The sequence below is a fragment of the Cygnus atratus genome, chromosome 3 (assembly GCF_013377495.2).
Source record: "Cygnus atratus isolate AKBS03 ecotype Queensland, Australia chromosome 3, CAtr_DNAZoo_HiC_assembly, whole genome shotgun sequence".
NCBI classification, from domain to species: domain Eukaryota; kingdom Metazoa; phylum Chordata; class Aves; order Anseriformes; family Anatidae; genus Cygnus; species Cygnus atratus.
In genome coordinates, this window is record NC_066364.1 from 57,551,941 (window position 1) to 57,566,178 (window position 14,238).

The following is a 14,238-nucleotide window of genomic DNA, read 5'->3' on the forward strand; positions in this document are numbered from 1 at the left end:
AAAACCTTTTCTAATTGGTAGCATTAATATACATTTCTAGTTTTCTAATAAATATTTAAAACTTACTTGCCTCTGTCTCTCAAGTTGAAATGTTTTTGTTGTTATTGTAGTTTTTAAACAGCAATAAGATACCATATGTTTCCATGCTGATGTTCCCTCTGAATTCTCCTGAACTTTTTCTTTTTTTCCTCCTAACAGTGATTTTTATCAGGCAGGACAGCTCAACCTTACACATCTCTGTCCCTTTCTTAGTGTAAACACCTTAAAATAAGTCCGCTCCACTGTTAACAATCACAGTCAGCCCTGTTTGCCTTCTCAGGCTCTCAGCTGGACTCTGGTATGCCTCCAGAGATCAGAAGATGTCAACACCTCAGCTGCAGTGACACGCATCGCTCTGGCAGCAGCACCCACCGCAGCACTCTCACTTGCCCTCTCCCCGTCTGCACTTCTATCTTCATACAGAAAAATGAAAATCTGGAAAGATCCGGGAAAAAATCCTTCCTGAAAAACACACTCCTTTCTCCCTATCATCATTATCAAGTGGACGGGTCCATGATCTAATTCACTGCATAGCTGCAGAGAGTGGGCAGGATCTGTGCAGGGTGCAAGAACAGAGTTTAACCAACTCTGTCCCCAAATGTGAAATCAAATCTTCACCAGAGAAAAGAATTCTCCCTGAACCTGGGGAATTACACTCTGATGTCTAGAGGAAAAGCGAATTTGTAAATCACATGCTCCAAGTTTTTTTTTTGCTTTTATTCATAGCGTAAAGGCAGAAATTTCATCTTTTTGCAAGAGGGAAAATGGTTGAATGAATGAATGAATATAACCTGCTTTAACTCACTGTTCTCCTCAAATACATGGCAAAACAGACGATATAAAAAAAAAAAAAAACTTTTTCCTCATAAATATACTAAAAATTTTGAGTAATGTGCAGAGCCAAATTCTATCATGCACACTGTACTGCAGCACAGAAGAGTACAAGATTATTTTAAATGTTTCAGTTAACATGCACTTCTGTTACTCAGACTTGTCTACTTAAAGGTAAGCTCAGTTTTTCCCAGGCTGCACTGAACCTCCTATTGAAGAAAGCAATGGTTCTCATGAAATAATCTAATTGAGAGCCATCTGGTACCTTCAGAGGTGGCAATCCTAGCTTATTTTATTATAATAAAATCTACCAGAGGCAGAATAGCAAAATCCATAATACAGTGTCCCTGGCCATCCTAATACAAATAAAAAAGACACTTGCTTTCCCTGGACATTTTAAAGCCTCTTATTTTGAATCTAACACATCACGAAAATCTAGATTTAAAAAAAAGTTTTCAGAAAACTATAATTCTTGATTAAATAGTTCACAAAAGCATAAATTCTAGACACAATGATTAAAGACCAATATCGTCTTGAGCAGAGCATGCTGACCTACTGCATTCATGCTTCAGGACTAAAAAAAAAAAATCTGATTAGAAGACGATGAAAGAATGAATTTGCAACAGGGAGGAAAAAAAAAAAAAAACACTACCAAAGCCAACACAAGACAGTTCCTCAAACACTTCTCAGCAGTTGATTTTATTCTTTTCCAAATGAACCTAAGTTCACCATCTGATTTTATCCTTCTGTAATTCATTAAATCTCATAGCTATTTGAGCAAACTATGGCTTGGGGTGTAAAGCTACCTGTCACACATTGCACCTCTGAGGAGACAACCTGAATGCATGCATTAAAAGACAAGGCTCACAGGACCCAAAAGGAATTTACTGTCAATAAATTCCCTCCAAGAAATGCCCTCCAGCCCGACCATGGGAGGATGCAGCAGCACAGCTCCCAAGCGCCCAGTGCTCCAGCCTTGACGAGAGCTGTGGCATCCCTAAGGAGGATCTACAGGGACGGCAGCCCCAAAGGCTGCAGTGTAAACTACGTGACTTGTAGCTATGCAGGCTGGAGGAATTAGTTAACTGGGGCAGAATTAAATTAAAACCAGGAGGATTACAGGATTTGGTGTTGTTGAAAGCTAAGATGACCACGGATCTAGGGAAAACTGCCACATTTATTCAAGAGGCTAATAAATTGAGGGGGGAGAGAGGGAGAACAGTTCATTCAGGGTTGATACAGGTAGCATCAATGGTGGATACAGAGTGAAGAGACAGATAAGAATACCTTTGTGAAACAAACAAGTTAGGAGGAAAATATAAAATACGAAGTTATGAATACTGTTTTTCATTTGTGAATACTGTTTATAACCATGGTTTATAACCATACTGTTTATAACCATGTCAGAGTCAGCAACTGCAATCCAGAGCAAACTACCAGTCAAGCCATTCAAAAGCACCTTGATTTATCACTTCAAGGCAGCTTTTCATACTTCTTTGAAAAATGTTTGGAAAGCCCAAATGTCTATCAGAGAACATAAATACACCGAGGCAAACTTGCAGGTAAAATAGACAAGCCCCTTTAAAAAGATGAGACCTGTCCTCTGTGTTTCGCTATTCTATTGATTACTTTCAAAATAACCTTTCTATAAGTAAAAGCAACAACAATGCGAAAAATGAGGGAAGTGAAGTTTCTGCGCAAGCCTGATGTGCAAGAGAAAAGAAACTTGTATGCTATATGTCCACTGTTAGTAATCAAGATACAGGTAAGGCATGAGTGGCATTTTACTGAGAAAAACAAATTCAGTATCAATTACCAGTAATATTTACTGTCACAAGTTAGCATGTGTTTTAGGCAGACAACACTGATGATTCGAAGCCAGCCCAGAGGCCATGGCAGCCTCTCAGCAGCTCCTCAGAGGGCCACCACTCCTCCTGCAGCCTCTGCAGGATACCCTGGCTTCCACTCCTCTGCAGGGCAAGCAGGCCTGACTCACTAAGTTCAGTTCAACAGCACAAAGCATCAAACTTGACAGCTACTAACAAAAATGAGATGAAAAGTTTCCATTGCAGTTCCATGGCTGAAACCCTTAGGGTGCTAAGGAGGCATCTGGAAACACCTTTTCTTAACTTCCCTTAGACTCTGTGAAAACAAAAAGCAAAACGGCAAAGCTTCTTAAACACTCAGAACTTACTCAGCTCCCCTTAACTGTCAGGGGTTGTAAAATCTGTGAGAATCAACAAAAAACATTCTTCAAATGTCATGAAAACAGGGAACAGGAAGGTGCACTTCAACAGCAAATGTTTTATCAGCCTAACGAAACAGTATCTTAACCTGTTAACTAACTGTCAAAAAGCAAAGGATCTCAATATGTAAAGTTGTCTTAGAAAACTATGAAAATTTCCAAGCGAAAACATGCAAACTTACATGATACGAAGTTAAATTAGATGGGATCTCCCTATTACATATCAACTTTTTTTTTTTTCTTTGAGAGCAAGAGTATGCAAGCCTCCAAACACTCAACAGCAGCTAAAGAGTTTATGTTAAAGGCCCAAGGCCTATTCTCAAAAGCCCAGTGCTGGATAAGGATCCCTTCCTTCTACTTCTGGATACAGTGAAAAGAAAGAAATCTTGTAGCACAACTTCCGTCCCAGGACGGAAATACCATCCTTTCACAGAACAAAGCAGTCAATGACGTGTGCCCTCAGCCCTCTGCTAGAGGCGCAGGTTGCATATACACTCTCCAGTTTAAGATCCTGCAATGCTGTATTGCTCCTACACAACGATCAGCCCAAATGCATCATCAGAGGACACCATCTGCAGGTGCTCAGCCCGAATCCTCTTTAAAGAATACACACACGCAGTATCTAGTGGGTTAGTAACTAACCACCAAAAACCAGACAAATGATGCACGTCAAATCATGCGCTGTGGCAACCAACACCGCAACCCAATACCCCGTTAAACACGGTATTAGGGGCCATGGCAGCTTCCTCGAGAACAGGAGCATGGTAGGGACAGTTGTTCGGGTACGAACAAACGAGCCGTGCAGACAGTCTTTCATCATCCGGTAACAGTTGGCATTGCTGGGAGGTCAGCCCGACTCCATTGTTGTTACAGCATTTTGCATTTTATTTTCCATAATGCTTTCTAATTTCACTTTTTCAATTATTACTTTCAGGCAATTGCTTTAATTATCTGTTATTCCGCAAGGAACAACATTTTCCTCTGGCGGAGAGAGGGGCTGGATCAGACCGCATTAATGCTGATGAGCCTCTCCGCGGGCAGAAGCGGCGCTGGCTGACTTGCCAGCCCTGGCAGCCCAAGTGGGGCGGCCGCTAGCCAGCGCCCACAGCCACTGCTGACAGATTGGCCCACTCGCCACGGCTCCGATGACAAGCTGCACAGGATTACCAGGCACGTATTAAACATTTAAATACGTGCGCTACCCCCTTTGAATTTCAGATTCACCAGAGCAAATGGCATCACCGAAGACCATGGCAAAATACATCCGGCTGCAAAGCCAGAACAAGCCGCTTTCCCTAATCCAATGCTGTGTTAATGCAGAGCTCAGCAATGATGGATGGACTCATTAGTGCCGCAGTTATCGCCATCTGAACCAGGTGCCAAGACATATGGTTTAACAGATGTTCAAGCAAAAAGCTCTATTCTCTGCGCTGTGCGAGTGTCCAGTTAAACTGGACATCAATAAGACACTGAAAATCGTATTGGGCTTACGGGAGTCACAATTGTTCCCAACGCAGGAAGCAGTTAAACACAGCCTGATTATGCAAAAAACCCTATTGCTCTGATATCCCAATCAGATCCACAGAACAAATGCTGGACAATACGTACACTGCTTTCTGGAGTCTTTGTGTACCAAAATGCCATTTATTCTATTCAGGCAATCCTGTTTCTACACTGTCTCAGTAAAGAAATGAAGCTTAAAACCATGGAAGCTTTCTTCACACGCTAGAGAGATACAATGGGCAAGAAGCCGCCCCAGCCCAATCTCCGCATTTTAATGTTTAGATTGTTCTCTGTGTGCTGCTCGTTCAAATATTTAATACTTAACACGTATCCATCCTGAAAACAGCATTAACGTGCAGAACTGACTCTTATTTGCAAGGGTATTTATTGACCTAGCCCTGTTGGAATGCATGGCATTTCTCTCTCTCACTCATCTATCTCACCAGGATAAAAAGGGGGCTGTATTTATACTAATTGAGCAAATTAATGTGAATAAAAAGCAGCAAAGTACATCAAATGTTAATAAAAGAATTACTATTCTTGAAGTGTCTTCTAAAAAAAACAAAATTCATAGGCTTTTTTAAAAAAAGAAAACCAGCAGAAGTGGGCAACAACTGATCAGCCTGTTATGATGTCATATACCTATTCTATAGCATCCTTAAGATTACATATGCACATACACTTATGTTCACCTCCTAAGGAAAGAATTTTCAACAAATACTACTGCTAACTCCTGAAACTTATAAAGCAAAGCACACCACAGCATAGCAGGTAGAAATGCCAGGTTACCATCACGGGTGTGGGGAGACATCACACAACCCAAACGCCTCAGCGCGTACAGTGGCACCAACCTAAAGTTGTTAGTGTGTGACATACTACAGTGGAAATTTTAAGAGGAAAAAATATTGGGAAAGAAGCCTGCAGCACTACATTCAGAAGGTGACGGTAGGTGAAAAGATAATACACACCAAGACTGAATGCATTTCAAAAAGAAAATCAATGCTCACTTTAAACAAAACCTAAGGACTTTGAAATTCTTTCAGAATTTGCCAATAATTGTAGGCCATGAAGAAAATGTTTCAGCTCACAACTGTAATAGATTGGATACTATATCATGTTGAAAAAGTGGGGGAAAAAATTAAGTGCTGCGGTGCTATCCTGCTCCCACACCTAGTATTCACAGCCACAAAAGGTATGTTTCAGATCATCTTGTTCAACCAGTTAAATCTCTTTATCTGTGCAAATATTTGTTTTATATTAATGCAGCTGCAACTTTTAACAACTTCTGTTATCTTTACTGCTTATCTTTCAATGCCAGAGCTCTGACTGTCCCAGACCTTGGTCCGGTGGGGCTGCAAAATGCAGGGCTGGGAGGGGAAGGGGTATGAAAGGGGACACAGGAGACAAGCTACAATCTAAAAACAAATAAACAAGCAAAATCTACATTAATGAAAGTCAGAAGAAGTTCAATTCAATGTTAATTTGTTTTTGTCTGAAATTTTTACAGATATGCATTTGTAGAAAATGGAGCTGATGAAGACTTATTACAGCAATAAACACTCAAAAACAGTGTATTGAAATGCTGTACCTATTTTCATCTATTTTTATTTTCAGCCACACAAAGGTATATGCACTTAATTTATATATACACACAGAAACAAACATAACAGTGGAAATGTGCACGCACACAGATCATCTGTGTATTATCAGGGTTTTATCCCCACTAACTGGAAAATTGTAGTCAGGTCACTACAATGTGACACCCTACTGAGATCCACTCTTAACTTCAGCTTTGGTTGTTACAACACTTTACTCTTCCCTGCTTCTGACCAAATATCCCCATCTTTTCCCATCTGCTGGCACTTTTTATGTAGTTAGGTAATTCAGACGTGAATCAAGCTAAAAGGAAACAAAACAAAACACACACACACACACACCCCGCCCTAAAACAACAACAAAAATTAAAATAAAATAATCCCCCCGTCCCTAATAGCAACAACAACAACAATCCTTTTCAGCCAGATCAGTTTCCTGAACTGACCTACTGGAAAGGTGCAAAAGCTCCAGTGTTAGTGCACAGAAGGGACGGGGAGGGAGATGCTGAGATTGCCGCAGCTCAGATTATGCCCAGCTGAAGCAGCTGGGGGACTGCACCCAGAGACAGCACAACTCTGAAAACAAAACAGGGTGGCTGCTTCCCCCTGCTGCTGAATTTACCTCAGGCCCTCTCTGCAGAGGGCTGGGAGAGCCAGAGCAGTGGTAGATTCTGTAATGAAATCCGTACCTGCACAACTCTATTACTTCAATGCAAGCAAACAGGATCTTAGATCATTTCAGATATGAAAAGTCCTAGTGTCCCAGACTGGACCTTGGATCTTTACTTACCAAAAACTGTTAATAGCAACTTGTATGCTACTTTTTCTTCTTCTCTCTTCCCTCCTCCTGCTCCCTGCCCCCAAGGAAATATCTTTTCTCTTTCAATAGGGACATGACCAAAAGCTATTTTCTCTAACACAGTGTACTTGAAAAGTGTCTTTTTTTCCATTGGTCTTTATTTTTTCTTTTTTCCTCATTGGCCTTTGTTGTTATGAGAAAAATACATTCCTAGAATGTTTCAGCTCAGGGCTCTCAAAAACAATTACTTAGGCTTTTGATTTGATCTGCTGGCTCTTCCTTCCTGGGTATCCAGGCTTTATGAATCTCTGGTTCGGTCAAAGGCTAAAGTGAACCTCTTCCAAGTCACACACTTCAGAGTCTCATGAAGCCTCATATATATCCACCCTATGTTTTAAGGAAAAGGAGTCAATTCACTATTAGCTGAGCAAAACAGCAGGAACTTGCTGTGTTATCTGTTCAGAGGTAGGAAAGTGGAAGGTTTGCACTTACACCTAGGAAGTAGGATGGAGGGTTGGAACAATGAGGGAGGAAAAAAAAATACGGTTCACCTTTAAATTGGTGAAAATATGGCATTATTTAAGAGAAAACAAGCAGGTGAATGCAAGTTCCAGCAGATTTTAGTAGCAACATATCTTTAAGAATATCAGAGCGCTTCATAAGCACAGCGGAGTTATTCCAACGTCAAAGATATCCTTTGCATGGTCAGGAAGTACCACATCTGTGATCCACACACAAAAAACACCCACAAAGTACATGAAGGGACAAAACATATGTTTTCTGAGTTGTCTGGCTGCTAACTGGGCTTCTCAAGAGCCTGAAAGTAAGCACGGATAATCTGTCAGAGTTATCTGACTCACAGGACTGAGTGCTAGGGAAGATTTCCAGCTGGCTGGCTGTCAGCCCTTTCTGACCAATTATCTACTGAAGGTGGTGCTTTACATTTTTTCTTGTATGCACTTCTTGTTATAGTCCTGTCTTTGGTATAGCATGCCAGCTTAATTTCAGTTTGTGTCCTTTATGTGCTCTCTTTGGCAAGTCTGTTTTGATGCTTCTCCCCCCCCCTTTTTTTTTTTTTTTTAATGTTGCAGACATATGTCTGGCAATACATTTTGCATGTCAGATTTTCCTAATCAAATACTCCTATTAAAAATATTTTTTTTTACATTTGAAGCTTATCACATGTCTATATGCAACTGTTACTGAAGGTTTGTCAGCCTCACTCTCTAATAAGAGAAAACCAAACACACTGAAGGAACTGATTATAACTCATTTCAGAAGTATATTTGAAAAAAAAAAAAAAAAACATTTTAAAATAATTCTAACTGATTACAGCCCATTTCAAAGAATGTTTGCCAAAAACTATGTACTTTAAAGTTCTGAAAACGTACAGGAATGTATGACAACTGCGTTACATGTATGTTTTACTAGACACCAAATGCCAATTGTATGTACTTAACAGTAATAAATTTTGATACAAACAGAGGAACTTATTTACAAGTAGCAGGACCAAAATGCCTTAAAGAACAACTTTCCTCTATTGGCCATAAAAATTGTCAATAATTTTTAATTCGAGGCTTTTAAACATTATAGAACTGATTACAAGTTTCTCCATTACAAATTTCTCCAACATAAAATTTATTTAAATTAAATGTTTTACATGCAGAAGAAAAAAGGAATTTAAATACTTCCCCTCCAGAAAGCATTTTGTCCTCTAGCCAAATAGACTTGGATGAGTTGGCCTTACCTGGAGCCATAACTTGTTATTCACTGCATCTCTCCCCGTAGCAATGCATTGAAATGTAGCATTCTGCCCTGCATTGACCTCTACATCCCCCAGCCTCAAGAAATGTGGAGATTTATCTGCAGAGGTGGAAAACAAAAAGTACAAATAACACTTATCACTAGAAAAGGTACCAGCAACATTACTGTCTCCCCAAAGACGCATGTTATAACAACCTTTGGCTGGAAAACAGCAACAGAGGAAAGAAAATGATTTGTTTCATCTCAATTCAAGAAGAAAGAGTCCTTTTAGTCCTTTCCCTTCTCCTCTGGTGATCCTACTACTTTATTTTATGCATGAGTTATAATAAAGTCTTTTAAAAATCAAAGCCAAGAAAAGGAGATCAAATGCCAGAATGTCAGTAGCACATTACAAAAATTATCCCAAAGAATTTCAATTGTATAAAATCCGTCATACTGAGAAAAAGCCAATTAGAAGGATATTGCTCAAGTAAAAACATAGATATTGCTCAGATTATTTGCAATGTAACTTTGAGCTCCATTCTTTTACTAAATGAAATCATTTTCTGCTGTTGAACATAATATTTCAGTAGCTGATAAATTTATTTCCCACACTGGCAAAACCCCTAGGAAAGCTCTGTGGCATGACCACCTGAAGAATTTATTAGACATAGGAAGCTGACAGACACATTTGAGGAATGGGTATATTACACAGCTCTCACCCATTCCTTTCTCAAGAACCACCAACTAAAATAGCAGCTGAGCTGTTAATTCTTTGTGCTTAGAGTAAAATAAACAAAAAACGACGAGTGGAATGAAAAAGGTTGAAACATCAGCACAGAAAAGCTTATCTGAATACTGTGTCATGCTGATAATCTGCTGTCCTGACCATGCCCAAGTACCTTATCTGGTAAAAAGGAAAATGAGGGAGAAAAAGCCAGATACTGAAGACAAGGAGAGTTTTGCTGAATACTGAGATCAGATAGTTGGGGTGGCTAAAATATAAAGAAGTAACTCAAATACCCCTTTAGGCTTGGTAGCCCATGAGAGCTGTGGTCTTAACAGGCTTGGGGTAGAAGAAAACAAGGTGCGAGGTTGCCACTGAAACTTTATGGTTTACCATCTTCTCACAAATCTGGAGAAGGAAGTTTGTTGTGCCGTTATCTTTTCAGAAAGCAATTAAATTACGAGCCATGAGGCACACTACAATGAAATTACATTTGAGAAAGGAGATGTCTAGGGAAGATCAGAAGAGTGGAAAAGAACCAAATGAACAGCAACACACACACACAAAAATGTGATAGCAAGTGTCAATAATAATTTCTTCCTCAGAACTTTTGTGTGTGCAACATTTGAATTAACATAACTTGGGTTTACATGTGTGTAATTTTGCCTAGGATTAAACAGGAAAAGGCAAACAAGTTCCTTAAGTCTGTCCACAAAATAAACCAACAAAACCAAAAAAACTTCCTTCTACAGTTTGATAGCTGGAAGCCTTTTTTTTTTTTTTTTAAAAAAAAAAATTACCCCCAAATAAGAAAGGACGTGAAATCTGGTAAACCCACATGCAACTGCCAACTCAGTTTTCTGTGGTCAGTGAATATAAATATTAACATTAAAACCCAATTTTATCATGCACACCAGCTACGGTTATCATTAAAGGACACTAAAGAATTTCTGCTTCTGTATTTGTGCAATACTTCTGGTAGACAAAGATTTTACGCAGGTAAATTGCTATTGCACTACATTTTACCCTGGAAGCTACAACAGAAATGCTATTGAAAGAACAAAGAACATCTGTGATCAAGTGATGAAAACTCAGCAGTCCACAGCAATATCAAATATGTCCTGAAAAGACAGAGAAAAATGCAGCTCTTAATCATTACTTACCACAAGGGTAACTCAGAACCTGGATGTCATCAATGGCAATGTAGCCATTTCTCCCATCTGAGACTTCAGCTTCAAATATTACCTGTCAAAATGAAAGAAAAAATGTTTACAACACTCATTTCTACAGAATTCCCACAGTGGCAAGCGTATAGATATAAGACACATTGCCTTTTTTATTTAGTTGAAGTTCTACAAGGTTTGACGACTGAATGGAATATTTATTACCTAATGTATTGCACTTCCTTACTGTTCATATACATGACTTACTTTGGACTTGATGCTTCTGGCACAACAGAAAAGCATGTTTATTACCTCAATTAACGGCACACTGTTTTCATTCCACTAAATGTATAAACATGAGTCAATTCTGAAAAAACAAACAAAAAAAACACTGCTACTTTCAGACAAGTTGAACATCACAGAACACAAAGGATCACAAATTTTAACAAACTTTGTATACTTGTTGGGGGTCACAGGGTAGTCCACACTCTCCTGTAACTTTCTGCAGCATAATTGCAAAGGAAAGCATGCAGCAGCACAGAAACAGTGCAGCACTCCCCAGTGGCAATGAAAAGAACAGCTGTAGCAGGAGCTCTCTGCAGCAGCCATCAACTTCATTCTTTATTCTTGCAAGGCAATAAGGAAATTGCGAAAGAAGACATTGTCTTCACATTCAGCTTCTAGTCCCACTCCAAATTGTTCTTGGACTGCTCCAGAGTACAGAGCCGTCTTCTGCTACAAATGTAATGAAGTAACATCAAACTGCCCAGAATAAATTGTCAAAGTGATAGAAAAGTAGAGTACGGTGAAAGGGAAAGAAAATAGAAAAAAATAAAGTATGAAGTATGAACACCTAAGCTAAAAGGAAGATATAAAAGAGGAAAGCACAGCAAGATTGATTCAAGTGATACGATAGAAATTTGCAGTAGTGCTTGCCCAAAATAAGTATCTTTTGGGGTCTTCTTTGCAAGACAGGCTCAGAGCAAGTCAGCTGCTCTATACATCAACTCTTCTGCAGGTTACACCTTTTGTTCCCGGGGCAATGCAATAGAACAGGAAGGCGAGAGGCCGACAGTACAAGGTACCCTGCAGCTGTGGGGCCAAACACTATCCCCGTCGAGGACCTCTCCTGGAGCTTCCTACTGGGGAAACCACACCTGAAGAAGTAATGGCCCCTGAGCTCTCAAGGCAGTTCTGGGAGCAAGCAGCTCTCATCAACCCCTGGAGCGCCTTCTGGATCTTTCATTCATAATCATTATCGTCCTCGACAAGCTGCCTGGCATTTATGCACCTTGGCTGGGAACCTCGCATCAGTAACACCTCTGCGCACTTTTGTTTCTCTCAGTCCATTTCCTCAGCCTCACATCCCACCCAGACACGAAGCGCAGTGTCTCTTCTCACCAAAGGGATCGCAGTCAGCCTCCTTATACTCAGAGCTAGTTCCACAGCCTCCCATGGGAATAAGGAAGAAAAGCTTGCATAGAAAAGTAGATATAGGCATGTTTACGATCGGTTCAAAGGGTCTCCCCCAGCTTGTTCGCAGACTGCAGAAAGGGAAAGCCTGCAGAGCACGTACACTTTCAGAGCACCAGGCACAATCCCTACTCCAACTTCTCCAGAACTTCTTGCTTACATTCTGTCTGCCCTTCCCTCCACTTTTGCTTTTTTTAATTACTATTATTATTTTTACTCACTACACTTAAGTGGCAAAAAAAACTTCATTATCTGCCTCCTCCTCCTCCTGTGATGGCCAACAGCTCAATGGAAAGGAATTCAGTGCCTGTGGGTCCTACTTCATTCCCTCGCACTATGACCTCTCCAACCTGAGCACTATTTAACAGCGTCCACCAGCTCCTCAGACTTCTTCAGAGAGCTAACACTTCTCCCCACTAAGGAGCATCAACGTGAATGTCTTCCATTCTCTAACAACTACACCTGGATCCATTCCCTTTTCTTTTTTTTTCCCCCCTTTTTTTCTTTTAATGGTAATATGGTATGAAGACAATCAGAAAAATAAGAAAGAAATAAAATTTAAAGCCCTTCCAACTAACCAATTTCTTCACAACCCAATTCAGTTTTATCACATACATGGAAAAACTTGTTTCTCAAATTTCTGTTAAGAACTTAGAGCATCTATATTAAACAGTGGGCTAAATTTACATCCAACTCTGAACTGGGCTGTTATTCATTCATTTGAAATAATGTTGACTCAGCTCCCAGGGAAGCTTGGCCTCATGTGCATCACTCCTCTGTATGTTGATAATTTCCTAAACAGGGGACCAGAGGGGAAAGCGTTACATTTCTTGGGAGATGGGTGGGAATTTACCACCCCACCCCAAATCTTCCAGATTCATTGAATTAATCCCTTACCAAAAGAAGTTCACAGGGAAGAAAAAGATAAAGACACTGAGATCCATAGGGTGAGGGGAAAAAAAAGGGTAAAATGGAAAATAAAGAGGGAAAGGAGAAAGGCAAGAAATCTACAGAGTGTTAAAGGGAGTAATGGTTATCAGGTAATCAAAGGAAAAATGAAGTGATTAAAAGGATAGAAGGATAGAGATATTAAAGAGTTAAGACTTCACATGTACAGCTTTGCATTCTTTTTTAGTTACACTTCTAAGAGGTATAAATATGGAATATAATTTCTCTAGGGTATACTTAGGGAATATAATTTCTCTGGGGAACCTGCTTTGGCAGGAGGGTTGGACCCGATGATCTCTTGAGATCCCTTCCAACCCCTACAATTCTGTGATAAATACAACTAGAAAACATCCATGGCTATAGACACTACATAGTAAAAGGTGTAGCTCAGTTACAAAATTCTCATCAGGCTTTAATTTGATAACATCTGTTCACATTTAAAAAGGGAAATGGAAACAAGGAATTGTTTATATAGATGAAGACAACAATTTAAAATGTTGAGAAGTCAGACCAGAAACTGAGGTAGTTTTTTTTTTTTTCCTCATGTATACACACAATACTCGAGAAAAAGCAGACTGTTCAACTATTCCTTTCACCAGAGAAAGTTTATCCTAACAAAACACCAGTGCTTTGGGAGTGAACTCCGCAGCTGGTCTGAACTGCTTTTCAGTTTACAGTCCTAGAAAGAATGGTTTAAACACCTGTATTGTAGCTGAAAAATAATTCAGACTATCACTCCAGCCAGAAAGCCTTACTTGCCTGCACAACTGTAAATGTCCTTTCACTTACTACAATTTAATTACATGCTCATTTACTTCATTTTTTGAGACACACTTGCTTCCTTTAATGGAGAGAACAGACTGTTTCCTGGGGATGAGTCAGGCTTGCACACAGAAGACTTCTGGAGACAGTTATCCTGTTTTGTTGGTTACAGGCATCAGTGCAATGAATGAGAATAGGAAATGCTGAATAACTCAGATAATTCAAATGCAGCTCAAGGGAATTACATTTCATCCCTGAGTTTTCTACACAGTTCCTATGTGGTGCTCAAATGGTTACTTACTTCTTCAAATAAAATTGCGTGCTCTTGTTTATGAAGTGCCTGAATTCAGATACGAATGAATTCAATCACAAATGAAATGTTAAAGTCCCCTGAACTGGGCATGCTCCTA

The 14,238-nt window shown here is 39.7% G+C and overlaps 1 protein-coding gene across 2 annotated transcripts in view; it reads right to left on the minus strand.

Moving 5' to 3' along the window:
- The window catches only part of PTPRK (protein tyrosine phosphatase receptor type K), a 418,532-nt gene that overhangs the window by 218,937 nt on the left and 185,357 nt on the right, over positions 1 to 14,238 (minus strand). For both annotated transcript variants that reach the window (XM_035538686.2, XM_035538685.2), the window contains exons 4-5: positions 10,646 to 10,727; positions 8,760 to 8,875 (exon numbers count right to left, since the gene is read on the minus strand). In XM_035538686.2, coding sequence (XP_035394579.1) covers positions 8,760 to 8,875; positions 10,646 to 10,727 — 198 coding nt within the window. The remainder of the gene's footprint in view (positions 1 to 8,759; positions 8,876 to 10,645; positions 10,728 to 14,238) is intronic.